Source organism: Melanostigma gelatinosum (assembly GCF_949748355.1).
Source record: "Melanostigma gelatinosum genome assembly, chromosome: 6".
In the NCBI taxonomy this organism is placed as follows: Eukaryota; Metazoa; Chordata; class Actinopteri; order Perciformes; family Zoarcidae; genus Melanostigma; species Melanostigma gelatinosum.
This window is the reverse complement of record NC_136639.1, coordinates 3,034,381-3,051,325: the sequence shown is the minus strand read 5'-3', so window position 1 is coordinate 3,051,325 and position 16,945 is coordinate 3,034,381. Positions and strand designations below refer to the sequence as shown.

Genomic DNA, 16,945 nt, shown 5'->3' with positions numbered 1-16,945 from the left:
AAATTACAGAATCTAAGCAAAATTTGTATTAAAATGAAGTATCATAAAATAACAATGAAACACAACTAACAAGTGTGCAGCACAAATGAACAAACCACCATGCTGCAATAATAATAAATCCAATCCTGTATATTATACAGATTTTAAAAAACATTTTAGTTGAGATGTTCCAAGATGGCGGCTCATCTTCTGCAACACCAGCAACTCTTTGTTTACATGTCGGCTTGTTGAAAACAAGAAAAGAAAGTCACTGTGTGCAAAATCACCATTTACACAGGTCTAAGTCCCACACACACACACACACACACACACACACACACACACACACACTACACTCATTACACACACGCACACACTTTTGGCTTTTGTGTGCTTTGACACTTGGCCTCAAGTCATGATTGATAGATGCTGTTTACTTGCGGGCAAGGCACTCAATTTCAACTTAAGATGCCATTAGTGACAAACAATGCTTTCTCAAAGGAGGAGAAACAAGCTAAAATAACAGTTATTACGGTAATCATGAGTTATAGACGCCATTAGGGCTCGCTGGATCTTTCTTATTGTGACTAATATTTCTTTGGTTGGTTTTCTTGAGGTGCTCTGATTTTCTGACGCCTCTCCAATTATTGATAACGAGGTTTTGTTTCCCTTCTTGATGAAGCATCATCAACATGCAGCAGTTCTTAACTTCAAGGACTTTTTAGAGGACGAAGGAGTACAGCCTACAAGACGTAGAACAGTCAATAAACATTTACTGTTCACTTAAATACACCGAGTCACAGAGAGCAGGACGCTGGTTCAGCGCTCTCAATTGTTTTTTTCACAGGTTGTTACAGTGAAGAAAACATCTGTATTGTCCCTGATTTGACTGAGGATAGAAGTTCCTTGAAATGCACTTGAAAGAGTGGAGCCTGAGCAGTTCATCATCACTATGAGCAACACCCCACTTTGATTGTGAGGAAGGATGAAGCGTGGAGACGGAGGACAAACGGAGACGAAAAAACAAATACAACTCTGAAAGTGGAGCTCCAAACACCTGCTCATTCATCCTCCTACTTCATGGAACACCAGTCAAATAAAACAGCTGCGCTTCAGAAATGATCGGGTTTTTAAATATTTAAATATCAGTCAAAACACATCCTGAACTAGAACTGTTACCCCCTGATTTCTGTCTTTGTGCTAAGCTAGGCTAAAGGGACTTCCTCATTTCTCAATACAATTTCTCCTCACGTGAATAAATGAGAAAGTAATTATTCTAAAGAGAGGTCAGAGGTTCATCGGCTTTCTATGGATCCCCGTGGTCCACTGTGTTTGAGGATAGATTGTCGACGGAAACTTTTCTTTTTCTCGACAAATACAAATATGTGTTTGTTGTTGTTGCACTTTTGCGTTTTGGTCGTGGCTTCGTCTCGCGATCAGCTTCAACACTTCACTGCTTCCATGAATTAGAGTTGTTGTTTTAACTGTCACTTTTGATTTCACCTCCAGCTCAAGAGCCCCGTGACGAATCAACGCACTGCAACTGTTTTCTCAAGCCGATGGATTTCCCAACACAACAGTCAAAGCGTGCTTGTTTTTCCCTCCGTTTTACGGAGCCCTGCTCAGGATACACCGGGTTAGCTCGCATATACTGAAACCAAACAGCGTGCAAAAGAATTAACATTCTAATTAAAATCTAATTATACTTTGATTTGCCAGATAATTATACTCGTGTGTCGCTGTTCTCTGGACTATTCAGATTTGATGAGGTGTGTTAGTGGTAATTAGCGCGCTGATATGGAGTTGTGTGACAGCGCAGTTTTCACACGGAGGCAAAACAAAAGAAAATGCAGTTCCTTTGTGTGTTACGTGTGGCCAGCTTTCAATATTTTATACATTTATAGGTTTTCATGACAAAAACATGCAAGTATGTCCGTCACAGTCTCTACAGCGGCCCTGCACAATGAAACACATATTCATCATATAGGAAGTTTAAAGATGAATCGATCAAGGCAAAAAATAACTCAACAAAATGAATATATTAAACTGTGGTGACAGAAACTTGACCGTGTCAACTGAGATCCAGGTCTGGCAGATGTTGTTACAAAAACCATGATCTTTTTTCTTACTTTAACCAAGTGTTTCACAACATTAACAAGTGACATTGTGGCTGATATGAAACGTATTCATGTCACACAAACACCGGCCTTTCACCCAGGAGACCGCTGTTCATGTCACGTGTGAAACGAGAAGTCAGCGTTGAATTGTCACGTGACTTCTCCACTTAAGTAACGGCACTTCTGTGGTTGTTTTAACCCAAACGACGATCTTTTGCTGAACCTAACCAAGTAGTTTTGCTGCCTGAATCTAACTAAGCTGTGTCCAGTGAAGCTGGAAGTTTATTTTGAAAAGCCTGCATCTATGCAACGAGTGGAAATGGACACGTGTTGCTGGACTTTTGCACGAAAAGTCATGAAAAAGTATCCAAACGTATGAGGGATACGTTGTTAGATTTGCATAGATTTGCCATCCATAACAATAAACACACCTTGTAACAAATATACCTACACGTATTACAGAAATCGCAATAAATACCAAAAACCTTTTTAATTGAGAACATTCGTGGCAGCACGAGCAGGTGCAACAGAGAGCTCAACAGCAGCGGTGGTGTTTTCACTTGCAGCGCATGTCGGTGCTTTGACATAATTCCACAGCCTGAAGTCACTTCCTCCACAGCTACACACACCTTGTTCAAACAAGAGGCAGCTGGAATGTCCTGCATGCCCTAAAAACAACACAGCATGAGGACAGGCGTCATTAGCGTTCATTGTAACCTGAGGGGGTAGAAGGTAGTCAGAAGTGCAGGAGTTACGAAACATAATTACTCATCTTGAGTCAATAGCTGTGTGACGACTGGCAGAACATTTGCATCATCCTTCTGGAAGACTTTTCTGCATTTTTTAAAAATGCCACTCGGCCACATGTTGGTGTTGCGTTTGGTGCAATGGATGAGGAATGCTTCGGTTCATGCAGCCCCATGCTCCTGTACTGTTGCATATCTGTGATGCTCAATGCTGTCAATGAGGTATTTTGTGTTACCAATGGAAAAGTGAAAATACGTGATTTCTGTCGTGTGTTATTGAAGGATTCTCGGGTCATATGAGGGTCGTCACCCACTTTCCACATGTGAGTTAGAAAAACTGAAAGAGAAGGAAGAACACAAACACAGAGGGGCCCACAAAAACACTTCTCACTCTCCAAAAATAACACACAGTAAATATTTGTTATGCTAAATTGCATCATTTGTCCTTTTGCAACATCTTTTTGTGAAACATCTTTGATTTCACTCATGGCAGACTTCACATCTGTAACCTCTTCCTGGTGTCACTGAGCCAAAATACTTTTCTGTTTCCTTTAGAGTGACTCTTTATTGGGAGATGAGTTTTGGATGCCTGCTTTGTTCGCCACGTGTTCATACTGTTCAAGCTGATATCTGAGCTCCAATGAGAGGCTCTCAGCCTGGATGTCAAAGAATGTAAAGGAGAAGATACACATTCCCATGCCTGAGCAGATTGCGTGGTTCTGTAATCAATGGTACAGCTTGAAAATGAGAAATGGAAATCATCTTTTAGTTTGATAGGTCCTCTCTCGGTGTTAATTACAACCGTACAACAAGAGATAGTTTACCGGCCAAAAATCTACGAGAACAATGTGGTTTTAGTCAACACAGATTACATTTTTGTTTCATGAAGGAGCAGGTCTTTAGTTACCACTGGAGTGACACAAATATATATATATATAGATAAATATAATATATATATATATATAAAATAAACAATAAAGGATCTGTGTATAATTCGGTTAAAGAAAAATGAAAGAACTATCAGTGAAAACAAAACTAATATTCAATAAAATAAAATAAAAGTAAAAATAAACATTCATACATGTGGCTGATGGGAATTAAACCCCCAACCTCCTGCAATGGCAGTGCCTTGCGCATTAATAGCCTGAAGAAAAATAACAATACAAAATAAAATAAAAGCTGAACTGCTGACTGGCCTGAGCTCTGAGCTGTGTGAATATTGTTAGTGCAGCATTATTAAGTAGCTTTGTACAGAAGAGGATACAGATGTTATTGGGTGTGTGCACTGGGACCTCTGGCTCTGCAGAAGTCCAACAGCTGGTTACATCTTGCGCATGCGCACTAAACTGGAAACTGACGTGACCTTGAAGTGCCGTTGGAAAGATTGGTTTTTACCTTTTATGAAATCCAGTAGTGAGACTAAATCCTTTCCAAAATAAAATGCTGATTTAACATGAATCATCAGTATGGCTGTATCTTATAGTTTATATGTTTTACTCAACTCACATATTGTCTCTCTTCTTTGTATAAAATACATATTTATTCTGCTGTTAAAACACAAGTTTCATGACTCATATTACAGCATTACTTTTAATCATTTCCAACTGCGTTAAAAATGAAGTCCCTCCTGTAGCACTCAGAAACCCGAGCTTTGAAAGCAGCACTTGAAGGCGGCGTAACTTTTCTTCCTCCTGAGTTTGTACTTTGTAGCAACTCGGTGAAGTTTGTTCTCGCGCAGCAGTGATTTATCCCCTCAAACGAGGGTCCACGTGAGCTCAGGAGACCGTTTTGTGTTTATTGGGGCTGTTGAGTGAACGGTGAGTCAGGGAGATGAAGAAACCTCACGGCTGGTGACGTCAGGGCGGTGGTTTCCTTTATTTCGCAGGTTTTCAAATCGGTTTAACTCTGTTGTTTTTAGAGGAACTTCGACATTGTAGCTCCTCTCACTGTGGGATGCGCACGCTGTGAAACTCTTCAAAAGGCTATTTATTATTATTTTTTTCTTCAACTCGAGACTTTTTACTGCAATTACTGTGGCCAAAAAAAAAAAAAATGTTGGAAAGGTTGTCACGTTATTCCCCCACGGAGGGGCAACGTTTTTCGGGAAAGAGTCGGTGGACTTCGGCGGCGGTCGCTGTGCTCCTGCTGGGGTTGTTTGCCTCGTCTTGCTGGGCGGAAGAAGCGTCCTGTCACGGAGCCTACGACCTCTACTTTGTTTTAGACAAGTAAGTAAAAGAGAGAGAGAGAAAGTGTGTCTGCTTTTGTAAAAAGCTGTTATTTTAGTTGTGAAACTGTTTAGTTTGCCTGTGGGAGGGGAAAGTTGTGATCAGGTGTGGTGCTGGTTTCTGTGACCCGTTATATTCTGTGACCTGATTATGGAAATGATTGGCACTGCACACATACAGTTGTTTTGTTGTTTTAAACCCCAAATTGGGTTCAACACCATAGTGCTAGTGTTTGGTGTCACAATGATATGGACACTCTTCTCATATGGGAAATCATGTGGACAAGAGTGTCAACATATATCTAATAAAAGGGAAGTCTGAATGGTACAATATGCCCAAATCAGAGATGGCAATGGTTTGAGAAAGACCCCTTCCTGTTTCATCATGACAACATCCAAGTCCTCACAGCCATAGATGGATAGATTATATCTTTATTTCTGGCCTGGCCTGCAATCTGCTTAAAAATGTTTATTTTCTGAAGCACAGCTCAGGTTTTAGCCAAAATAAGTCAACGTAAGTGGAAGTCATTTTACTAAAGAGTACGTCCCTAATGTCCTCAGGACAGTTAATACATGTTTGGTGTGGAAGAAGTTGACTGGTTTGCACAGAGCCCTGACCTCACCCTCAGCATACTTGTCCCTGATTGGCTGGAGTCTTGTGACGCTCAGTGGTCACATGGGAGGAAGAGAGGACTCTGAGTAACCTCATGGAGCCACACGGGTCTAACCGTGACCACTACCTCTCCCTGACACCAACCAACTAGTTTCATCCACGTATTCAGGTGAACCAACACGTAGCCATGCTGACTCTGAGGAGAATAGTTGGTCACATGATGTCATGAGGTTGGCAGCTCTTTGGCATGTAAGGGAAACAAAATACTGACAATATCGAGAAGTGTTTGTCAACTCTTCCTTCCTCACCATAACAAAGAAAATGAGTACTTGAAAATGCTTGTACAGATAAATTCACCCATGTTTTGTTAAGGTTGCATCATTCCAACAGTTATAGAGATGTCTATTCTTTGTCAATTTCAAGAAAAGTTGCACCCCACTCTTTTAATCTTCTCTGTCCCATAAAATAGCAGTATTCTACCTTAACACACGGCCATCTGAGTCCTTAAATATCAACACAAGTCGGACCTTAAACGCACTGAGAAGTCCTCGAACGTTGTTTTGTTAATCATGCACGAAAAGAATTGCATCACCATTTGTAAACTTCCTGTGTCTGCTGAAGTCATCACACACGCACACGCACGCACACACACACACACAGACGCTGCAGAGCCACATTCAGCCAGTTCAGCAACACTTTGCAGGAGCGTCATGCAAATAAAAAAAAAGCCTCCTAATATATTCGGAGGAGTTTCAGCCTCGACAGCGACTGGTTCTAATCCCGTCCTCCCCCGGTTCTGGAGACCTGCCGCTGCGCCGGGTCGTTGAGTTGAAGCGCTGCTCCTCTGACCCATTTAAAAAAACAAAAAAAAAACCCGACCCCACCCTCGTCTAAATTACCGGATGATGACCGAGATTATTGGCTCAAGTTAGACCCGAGAGCCTGCATATGTTTGTGAATTAGGGATCTGTTTGATTTACAAATGCAATGCATGTTTATGTTCGTGATGTAAGAAACCTATTCTGCAGAAGAAGCTCCGACCGGGTGGAATAGCTCGTCTCTTTGAAGGTTCACTTTGTCCCTGCAGGATACTGTATCTCCACTCTCACACTTCCTGGTGGTTCTGATAAGACGAACATCCTAATGTCGGCCAGTTCGTGAAAGCTCGACTGTTTGGTTGTTTTTTTTCTTTCCAAGGAAAAACGTCCTGTGAGGCGACACCTTTAATGTCCCTAAACTTTATTTATTCAGGGTGTTTTACTGAGAGCCAAGCTCCCTTTTTCAGGAACGCCCCGATCACACGTTGAGTCCCAGTCTGATGTGCTGCTGGTGTCTGAGCTGAAGGCCCCTCGGAGACGGCAATGAGGGAGCGGCGAGCGCTGCTCTCACATTTCTTTTTTACGCACAGATTTACTCTGCCAGTCCAGGGACAATAAAATAAAATCTTCTGTCTTGTAATGTGAAATGTTGTTAAAACAAATCCCCTCACCGTCGTCTCTGTGTGACCTCGTCTTTGGGTATCGGGGAGGAAAGAGAGGTGGCATGAAAGACGAACCCCTGTTTCACGTCCTCCCAGCATGCATTGCGTTGTAATTATTGCGTTAATTACCTCGTCGTCACATCGAGGGCACATGATTTGTGGTCAGATGGACTTATCGAGCAGAGAGGTTCAGCTGACATGGGGTTGAACTTGGTCGGTGTTAATTAGTCTTAAGGAGACAAAAGACTCAAATAGAGATACCGCACAGGAAAACCTGTTTCCTGTTATTTCTTCATACGAGCTGAGGAAGGAAGGAGGAAAAAGTTTCAGAATAAGGGTCAAAGGGAAGTTGCAAAAGTGTGACTGAAGCTCAGAAAAAGAGCAGGAATGAAACCAGGAAAGATATAAAATTATTTTTGAATTTCTCTAAATAAATCTCACAATCCCAGCACTTACTGATCCATTCTGCTGAATCACGCTGTATAACTGCACACCGTCTCTCTCTAAACTTCTGCTCTTTATTGAATTTGGTGAGTTTTTCCTCGTCGTCTCATGCCGACCTGAACACCAAACGACTCGACACATTTCCAACGTCAGAATAAAAGAGTTTTGAGAAGGCTGTGGCTGTCGTCAGTCGGTCTTTTTCTCGTCTTTACTCTCCAATAACTCAAACATGTTTGATATTAGCTTTTTTTTGTTCCCAGTCCGGGTTGACTGATCTCTCTGAGCGGTACAAACTTGTCATAAATGGCTTGTTTATGCCTAATTTATGCCACATGTTGAAGATTGAGATTTGATCATTTGCATAATTGACGGCCCTACGAATCTGCATTTTAGTCCGTTCTGTGTGTGTGGAAGTTTTTCATTCACAAAAAATGTTCCCGTAGAACAGAATACATTGCCTTTAAGACGTGAGCGAGTGTCAGACTTTAGTCTTTTCACAGTCTTATGGTACATAAGCATTGAGAGTTGGGCCTCATTGCTCATGTCGGCCGAGACTTTGCTGATTTTTCTACCTTTGTTTTGGGAAATAAAGTCTTAAGTCTACCAGCCAAGTGGATCTTCAGAAAGACAAAGCGCCCGTTTTCCACCAGCTGCCATACAACAGACTCGTCGGCACAATTATCCAGCATGTGGCTGGTGTTAATACCAACTGTGGCTGCGGCACGAAGCTCAAACTCTACAGTATCCGACTCCCCAGCACACACAATCTGCTGCTACTGACGAGCTGCTAACTGACTTCTTCTTCTTGTTTTTTATCGTTTCAGGTCCGGCAGTGTCGCCGATAACTGGGTCGAGATTTACTCGTTTGTGAGGAACCTCACCGACCGATTTGTGAGGTGAGTCCAAAGTGGCCAAAGACAGAGTTTCAGGGTTTCATAATTCTCATGTTTTGAAATGAGACCTGCAGATATAGCATGGAGCGAAGTCGAGCAATGATTCAAACAACAGAAACGATGAGAAAGGATATTCGTCTGCATGCATCTCTTAAATATGACGGGTCAAGTGAAATGAGCGGATTGGTTGAAGGAGAAAACCAGCTTTCTTGTTTTACATCACTTTTGGTTTCTTTATCCGACAAACGTCTACGACACGCAGCCCACACCTGCATTCTTACAAACTATCAAATTGCAAAAATCCATGACGGTTTTTTTTGCTGCACATACTTCGTTAAAAAACCCGTCTTGAAGCGTTCAGCTTGCATAACGTTTGAGTGGAAACGCGGCGGCTGCCAGCACAGTACAGACGGCGGCGACCCAGCCAGAACGAAGTGCTTCGGTTTGAAGGGAAAATAGCAAAGGCACCAGGTGGGAGTGGGTGGCAGAGAGGAGCAGTCTTCTGGGCTGTGAGAATGGCCATTTGCACCGGGGGGGGGGGCAATGTACAGTAAAGCAAAAGAACACTGGAAGGCGACGAGGACAGTCTGCTAAACAATGCTCGCTCAGAAGAGCTCTTCTGTCGCGCCATGTGGAGCGAACTGGACTCCTCCATCACCCCCCCCCCCCCCCCCCCAAAGAGAAAGAAATCCCACCACCACCCTCCGATATGTCCTTGGCATCGCCGCCCGTCTTCCTATTCTAGTTCAGTAGCATCGTATACAGTCACAAGCTCTGCCGGGAGCCCTCTCGGTTCACCACCCACGGTTTCTCATCTGTGACTCGGGTTAGTTTCCTTCGTCCACATATGACTCTGAAACTCGCAGACGGGATATGCGGACGTACACGCAACCGGCCAAGTCTGGCCGTGTGGCTTTTGAAGATTGTGCGATGTTTGGCGGGGGAGGCGTGGCGACTGGGCCATGTGTCACGTGGGTGAGGATTGTCAGCACCTCTCCTTATGCTCCGACAACGGCTTCGGATCGCTGCAGGAAGAAAGAAGCGCTGAACGAGCCGAAGTTTGACTCGCTACCGTCGCTGCTCTGCTTTTCTTTAGGTCGGTCCATTTTGGGAGACTGCACTACGTTTTCTACACTACGTGTTTAGAGGCGATTGGGATGTTTTTCTCTCCGACATTCATGTAATAGCTGCAGTTACTGGTGACGTTTAAGATTTTCAATAAAGATGCCACTTTTTCTCACCATCTACTAATTCTTTCTTTACTTTAAAGTCTCTACGCTGTGTAGAAATGATTGGTAGAATATGAAACTAAATATGCAGCTAAGAGTCCTTTCATGTGTGTGTTGGATGTTAATTATATTGTTGCTTTATTGGGTTTTTAAATGGCGTTACCTTTTCATTTATTACAGCGGTTAATAAGAAGTATTTGTGTGTGTTATTGCTCACAGTGGTGTGATACTGGACCCATTGTATTTCTATACCAGCACCAGCTGTATATTCAGTGTGAGATAAGTTGATGAATTACACCGACTCTAAACCGTTGTACTTTTAGTCGGAGACATCCGTTCACACCCTGAAACAGTCACAGGTACAAAGTGTGTGTGTGTGGGTGTGTGTGTTTGTGTGTGTGTGTGTGTGTGTGTGTGTGTGTGTGTGACTCATCCCCTCAACATGTTTCCTGTCTGTGAATTGATTAATCACTTCCTTGAGTCTCACAGAAGCTGCTTAAAGTCAAACGCTAATATTAGTTGACATTCAAGGAGCCCCTTCTGTTCGCTTAATTCTACATTTACTCCTTCGTTCTCCTGAACTGAACCCGAGTACGAGCTTCTTATCAGAACCGTCGGCCACACCGGCTCCTCCATAGCCACCCGGAGTATTTTTCACGTGCTCTGGTGCGTTGACTGGCGTGCACACAGGACATCTGTGGTGACTACAAATGGCAACTATATGTTCAATTCCATCAACTAAAGTTAGTGTTGAGCCCTGGTGTATAAACACGCACTGATGGATGCTGTGTGTCGGTGACGGTACAGGGGGCGTGGCCTGCTGAGAAAATATATTCAGCGGCTGTCGCCATTTTCTTACCGTCTGCACATTGAAAAACTCAAAGCAAAGAGAAAGATTCAGTGTATTTCTCACTATTAGATTCATACAGGTGCTTATTTAAATGTTTATGGATTGAATCACAATTTTAACACACCTTTTTTTGATTATGATGAAAAAAATAATATAATAATAATTATATATATATATATATATATATATTTATTTATTTATTTATTTATTTATTTATTTATTTATTTATTTATTTATATATATATATATATATATATATATATATATATATATATATATATATGCAACATTTTAAATATATATATATATATATATATATATATATATATATATATATTTATTTATATATATATATATATATATATATATATATGCAACATTTTAAATATATATATATATATATATATATAAATATATATATATATGCAACATTTTATACATATTTAAAATGTTGCATATAAATAAAGATATTTAGATTTTTTCCTTTGGTGTGTGAGAAGGAAGCAAAGAAGAATAGGATTTGAACACTACAATCTGTATAAAATAAAAGTCCGGTTTTGTGATTGTGAATTCCACGTTGTTGTTTTGCTCTTCAGCCCCAGGATGAGAGTCTCCTTCATCGTCTTCTCGTCCCAGGCCAAAGTCCTGCTGCCGCTGACTGGAGACAGGTACTGAACCACTGCACCTTTGCTGTGGCGCTGTAATCATGTTCAACGCTGTGTCGTGCTCTACATATCTCTGCTCTGTCTACTTCAGTTCAGCTTTTTCTTAATTATGATACTTTATAATCGCTGGTCACTCACTGACAGTTTTACAAGGGTGCTGTTGTAAAATGACACTTCTAACACTTCTAATATATTCATTATCGTTACATTATTATCACTGTATAATAAGTTACTCTAAGTCGTCATTGTTGTAAGTAAAGAGAACAAAGAGTAACTTATTATCACATTATAATGCATCATAACATTATATAACTCATCATGAATATTTAAGAGAGCTTATAACTGTAATTTGTCAGTGCATTAAGCAGATTATAACTCATTATTAGTATGCTTATAATGCATTACAGTATAATGCATTCTATGAAACGAACACTTTCCAAAGCTGTCGTAATATAACCCTGTATTATTATTATTGAATTTATATTCTAACTTCTGTGTTTAACATTGTGAGAACGTGTTTTGTTGATGTGGTCTGCTGACCTCGGCCTCTTCCTGCAGGCCGCCGCAGTGAAATGTGTGCGTAGTGACATTGGGTTGAGGTTAGAGGTTCAACTCTCGCTGGGCCTCTAAATGTCAAACTGGATAAACAGCTTCCATGGTCATCTTAATGACTAGAACAACTTGTTAAAGTCTCCTTTCCAGCGCCACCAGAACCACAAGTCTTCCCCACATCATGCAGAGCCTTCCACCCACAGCGTGACACAATAGTCTGACTAGTGGGCCAACATGTCAACATCTAGTGTGTGTGTGTGTGTGTGTGTGTTTAAGAAAGGAGATAGAGGACGGTCTGAAGCTGTTACAGGAAGTAAATCCAGCTGGAGAAACATACATGCACGAGGGAATAAAAGCGGTCAGTTTACCCTCATGAATAAATCACCATTTCCAGCTCAGTGGCTCTTTACAAATATGCAAAAGGTTGAGATGTGTGGTGTCGTTTGAACCTGCAGGCCTTGACTCAGATAAAGGCGCAGACCACCAAGACCTCCAGCATCATCCTGGCTCTGACAGACGGGAAGCTCAACGCTTATATTCACCAGCTCGCAGTGACGGAGGTGAGATTCAGATCGCACCAACAGTTGCACAAGTTATCACGTCCAAGTGTCGGAAAATAGTGTCGCAGCAGAAACGATGTCCCCACAAAGCTGATGTCGCACTTGTGACATGACGCTTTATTCTGCTTCAATTTGACTGCAAATACAAATTCAATTATTTCTCAGCTTTTAAAATGATTTTACAGCATAGCAGGAACAAATATCCTATTTGTTTCTTACGTTTATTTATTTGATTAATGACATATTAATGATTTATGTTTTGAATGTTGTGGTGCCTACAGACATCCTGCGTGTCAGTCATTTCTATTCAAATGTTCTCTACCCCTGACCCGTTGCACGTCATCCACACGTTTGTTTGCCCTGCAGGCCGAAGAGGCGAGGAACTTCGGCGGCCGTGTTTACTGCGTGGGGATCAAGGACTTCGATGAGCAGCAGGTAAGAAAGCCGCCGTCTTAAATCTGCAGCAGGGAAGTCTGCCGCTCGATGTGTGCCGAGCGATTACGTTCGATAGCGAGAGACGCGTTGCCGTGTTGGAAGAGTGTCAAGACAGGTAAACACGTGTAATGTGAGCGCCGTTACCTGTGTGGGAAATCTTAAAGTGATGTCATTAAAGCAGCATGAGCCTCTTCTCAGATGTTCATCGGCACGTTTCACTTTGATACAAATCGTCTTCGCTTCGCTGAGAGAAGTGGAGATCTGCAGCTCCCAGGACAGCAGTGTCTGTGCATTTTAGGATCAAATCTAAGTTTTAGTTTGTTTATCCGCTGAAGTGATTAGAAGTTGCTTTTATTTGTTTGTTTTTAATATTTGTTGATTGGTTAGGTGCTGCAGGAATGAGTCCTAAAACCTGGAAATGATTCAGCATCTTCACTTGTGAATTTTGAACCTTTTTACGTGCCTTTAAAATAAGGTGCACTTACAATAGTGCACTAACAGGAGGCCATGTTTTGGGCCAACCAAGTTCTCAGCAAGACTTTAAGTATTATTGTTTGAAGTGTGAACATGCCTTAAAGCAGATGTTTCCTGATGAAGTCACACTATTGAGAGCGTAGTTTCTTTGTTTGGTAGAAGAAGAAACTGGCGTGATTATTTATGTGGCTGTTAAAATCACTTCTTGTCCAGTCGGTCTGTTCTCACTGTTTAGGAATCAACTCATTGAATCTTAAATATTACATTTAATATCATTTGTCGTCAGCTGGACCAGAGTCCGAGTCTTTCCTTTTGTGTCTCTGATGTCCGTCGTCTTTCTGTCTCTCTTCCAACATGGTGGCCTGTCCCTTGTAACCATTGGTAACCACCCTGTGATGAGCTCTTATTAAGTCAAAAACAAAGGCAATGTTGCTCCCAGTTTGTGTTGCAGTGATACATTTTTTTTTTTTTTAATGGTTGAGCAAAGTGTTTGCCACAGTCATGCCATCTGCTACGTCTCCTCCTGCCCATGATATGAAAGCAAAGACGGTGCTCAGTCATAACGAGGAAAAAGAACACGAAAGCAGCGTTAAACCCGCACTACTTCTGTGTTCCCTCCACCGGCAGCTCGCTGAGATTGCGGACAACCAGGACCAAGTGTTTCCCGTCAAAGATGGCTTCCACGCGCTCAAAGGCATCATCAATTCTGTAAGTTCGCCTCCTTTCTCTGTGTGTGTGTGTGTGTGTGTCAGCTCAGGTTTGAGATTGATAAACAGAGTTTAAAACATGCACAAAACTTGATAATTATTCAAGTTCTTTTCCTTTATTTTAGAAATAGCTGAAGGTCGTAACAGCGCAGATTGCTGCTTGATTTGGGGAATCAGGTTGGACGGGGAAAGAAATTCAAGTTTGTCACAAATGAAAGCAAGACCTCAGTGAACTTCCTGCTGAGCTGCATGGAAATAGCTGCTCGCTGTGACGGGAGAAGGGAATGTCCTCACCACTCGGTAGCAAATCAAGACGCTGGACCGTGAGCAGCTTGACAGTTAGTCAGCGTCCGTATGACGTCCTGTTCAGTGTTTTTATTGTGTTCGAGTGTCAGAACTCTCAGTGAAGCAGCAGCAGAGATACAATTAATGCTTTTCATTTTTTAAATTCAGAATAAAAGCCGGAGTAACGCATCGAACACATCTCGTATGGACGACAGAACCCGTCAAAGTAAATTAAATAAATAAATGACATGTACCAAAAATCTGATTTATAATTAATGTAGGCATTAAATATGACTATATATTAACATATAATTACCGTCAGTATTTATTTGCCCTTGTATTTATTTTTCTATTCATCTACTCTTCTATTTAATTTTCCCTTTTTATTCATTACGTTTTTAAATTCATTAGTTTATTTCTGCATTTATTTATTTTTGATAAATTGTGTAATTATTAATTGTTAAATTCCTCTCTTTTAAAAAATGAATGCATTCCTGCGTCATTACGCGAATGAGGCTGTCGTTCAACGTGGCTAAGCTAGCGCGCTAGCTATGCTAGCTAACCTTCGCTGCACCAGGATCCTGCCGGGTTGCAAACTAAATTGCATCGTGAAAGCGAAGCTCATCTAACTTCATATTAGTCAACATTTCGTGGTCAAAAAATACCAAATTCGGTGGCGGTGCTTGGGTCAGCGGTACCTCCGGCCTTCCTCTGTTCCGTCCTCCGTAATCTTGTCCGTGTCGCTCTGTGATCCGGGAGAAGCTGTCGGAGCATAAGAGTTCCTTAAAGCGTGTTTAGATGAAGTTTCCCAATGCGGCCTTCCGATCCGCTGCCAGCCAATTAGTGATACTTTCCATTTGCTGCAGCTTTTAGCCTCGACGCCGTCAGCCAAGGCGGGGGTTTGTATGGCAGCATTTTTCTATGAATCTGAGGCCGGAGCCCCGCGGAGAACGCTGACCCGGGCTGGACCCGCATCTGTGTCGGAGCCGACAAGGCCGGCAGTGTTTGGGAAAGAGAGAGCAGAGCTCCACGAAGCCGTCAGCCGTGCAGCTGCAGCGACGCGGAGCCAAAGGGCGCGTCGCCGCTCTGTTGTGAGATCCAAAGTACAACAACTATGATTGATTGTGTTGCTTCTCACACGACCGTCGAGAGAAAGAGGCTCTGTCGTCTGACGCTGGCCGGCTGCAGAATATACGCTTCAAATCTCCTCTCCGCGTATGATTTTTAACAGATTATGTGATATGTATGACACGATTATGACAAATGTATATATTTAGTAAAATGCCAACATTTGCATGTCATCTCGGCTGCTCTTAAGTGGGTCTAGGTGATGCATCTTTCATACATTTTTCAGCAAAATTATTTTAAAAACAATGCAACCAGGATTCATTAAAAAGAGGTGCAATCGTTAATTTATGAATATTGAGTAACCATGACACTAAAGAAGGCAACAGGAAAACAATGCTGCACGATCTCTAACCTACGATATTGTCATCTCTGAGGAGCGGGAGAATCCCGCTTGTAATAATTATCATAAAATGTGTTTAAAGCCTCTAAAAAGGTGGATTTGATTATTTATAATTGGCAGAAAATATGCTTCTAATCTGTTTGTGCTGAGCTAAGACAATCTTTCATTAATTTATCTTAATTTTAAAAGCATGCGCTCCGTCTTCGTCACAAGGCATTCCTCTCCGATGAGTAAGACCGGATTCCCGAGCCTCCTCAGATGGATTTTGGAGGATTTGAGATGATCTGTGCAGCCTTTTCTCTGCAGAATTCACTGTGTTTCTGCCCCCCCCCCATTACGCCTTTTTTATTTTTCCAATCTGTGCCACGCTGGCCTTTTGTTGCCTGAGCTTCGGGCCTTTTGGGAAAACTCCAAATTGCAAAGTAGCCACATCGTTATCGTTCCGCTGAGCGAAGCCACCTGTAGTGAGCAGTGTCGCCGGATGTCGCGACGCATTCCTTTTTAAATAATGCGCGACAGAATGAGCCTTTCCGCCCAATTATTTCCACAAAACGAGTAAACCAGCCTCATCCTCTCAGAAAGCCCACCAGTCACAACGCCGGCTGAGATATTCCGATGACTTTGGGTATTTGGACGGCTGCCTTCCTTTCTTTTCCTCCCTGCAGCCTGTAAACAGTGTTTGCCACGAGATCCCATTGAAATGAATAGCTGCCGTTTGAGTTCAGCCAAACTGAGGCCTCTAATCTCAGCGTTCAAAGCTCACGCCTCAATATCTCCAGACTCCCAGTCCTGATGAATTTTGTTATATTTAAAAGTAAGTGCTACTTTATTTCATTTTTTTCAGGTGACAAAATTTCTCATTTCGGAGCAGAACTTTTACACTTAATGGGAAAACAATGTCATTGTCCTCCATCTCTTCAAGCTTAGGCAGGCAAACAGTCAATTCATCTTTTTTTTGTTTTTCAAAGCACTGCCAGGGAAGTAATTAGACGGGGAAAATAGTGGCACAGAGGAACAGCAGCAGATCCTTTTCCTCCCAGCTGTCATCTGCAACCCTCTTCCCCCTTTTAACGATTCCATATCAAACCATCACATTTAATAAGGCCGCTGTAAACACTCCCCTCCTCCCCTCCGCAGATTAAAGTTTCACCCAACATCAAATGAAAGGTTCAAGTGTCCTGTATCGCAGTTAATACGCTCCTTTTTACCGACTGTGTTCTGGGA

General features: G+C 42.0%; 1 protein-coding gene across 1 annotated transcript in view; it reads left to right on the top strand.

Moving 5' to 3' along the window:
- The first annotated feature begins 4,655 nt into the window (after positions 1–4,655).
- The window catches only part of antxr2a (ANTXR cell adhesion molecule 2a), a 62,836-nt gene continuing 50,546 nt past the window's right edge, over positions 4,656–16,945 (top strand). The window contains exons 1-7 of the mRNA XM_079269732.1: positions 4,656–5,067; positions 8,428–8,499; positions 11,172–11,243; positions 12,069–12,150; positions 12,248–12,352; positions 12,719–12,787; positions 13,889–13,969. Of these exons, the coding sequence (XP_079125858.1) occupies positions 4,895–5,067; positions 8,428–8,499; positions 11,172–11,243; positions 12,069–12,150; positions 12,248–12,352; positions 12,719–12,787; positions 13,889–13,969 (654 nt within the window). The 5' untranslated portion in view covers positions 4,656–4,894. The remainder of the gene's footprint in view (positions 5,068–8,427; positions 8,500–11,171; positions 11,244–12,068; positions 12,151–12,247; positions 12,353–12,718; positions 12,788–13,888; positions 13,970–16,945) is intronic.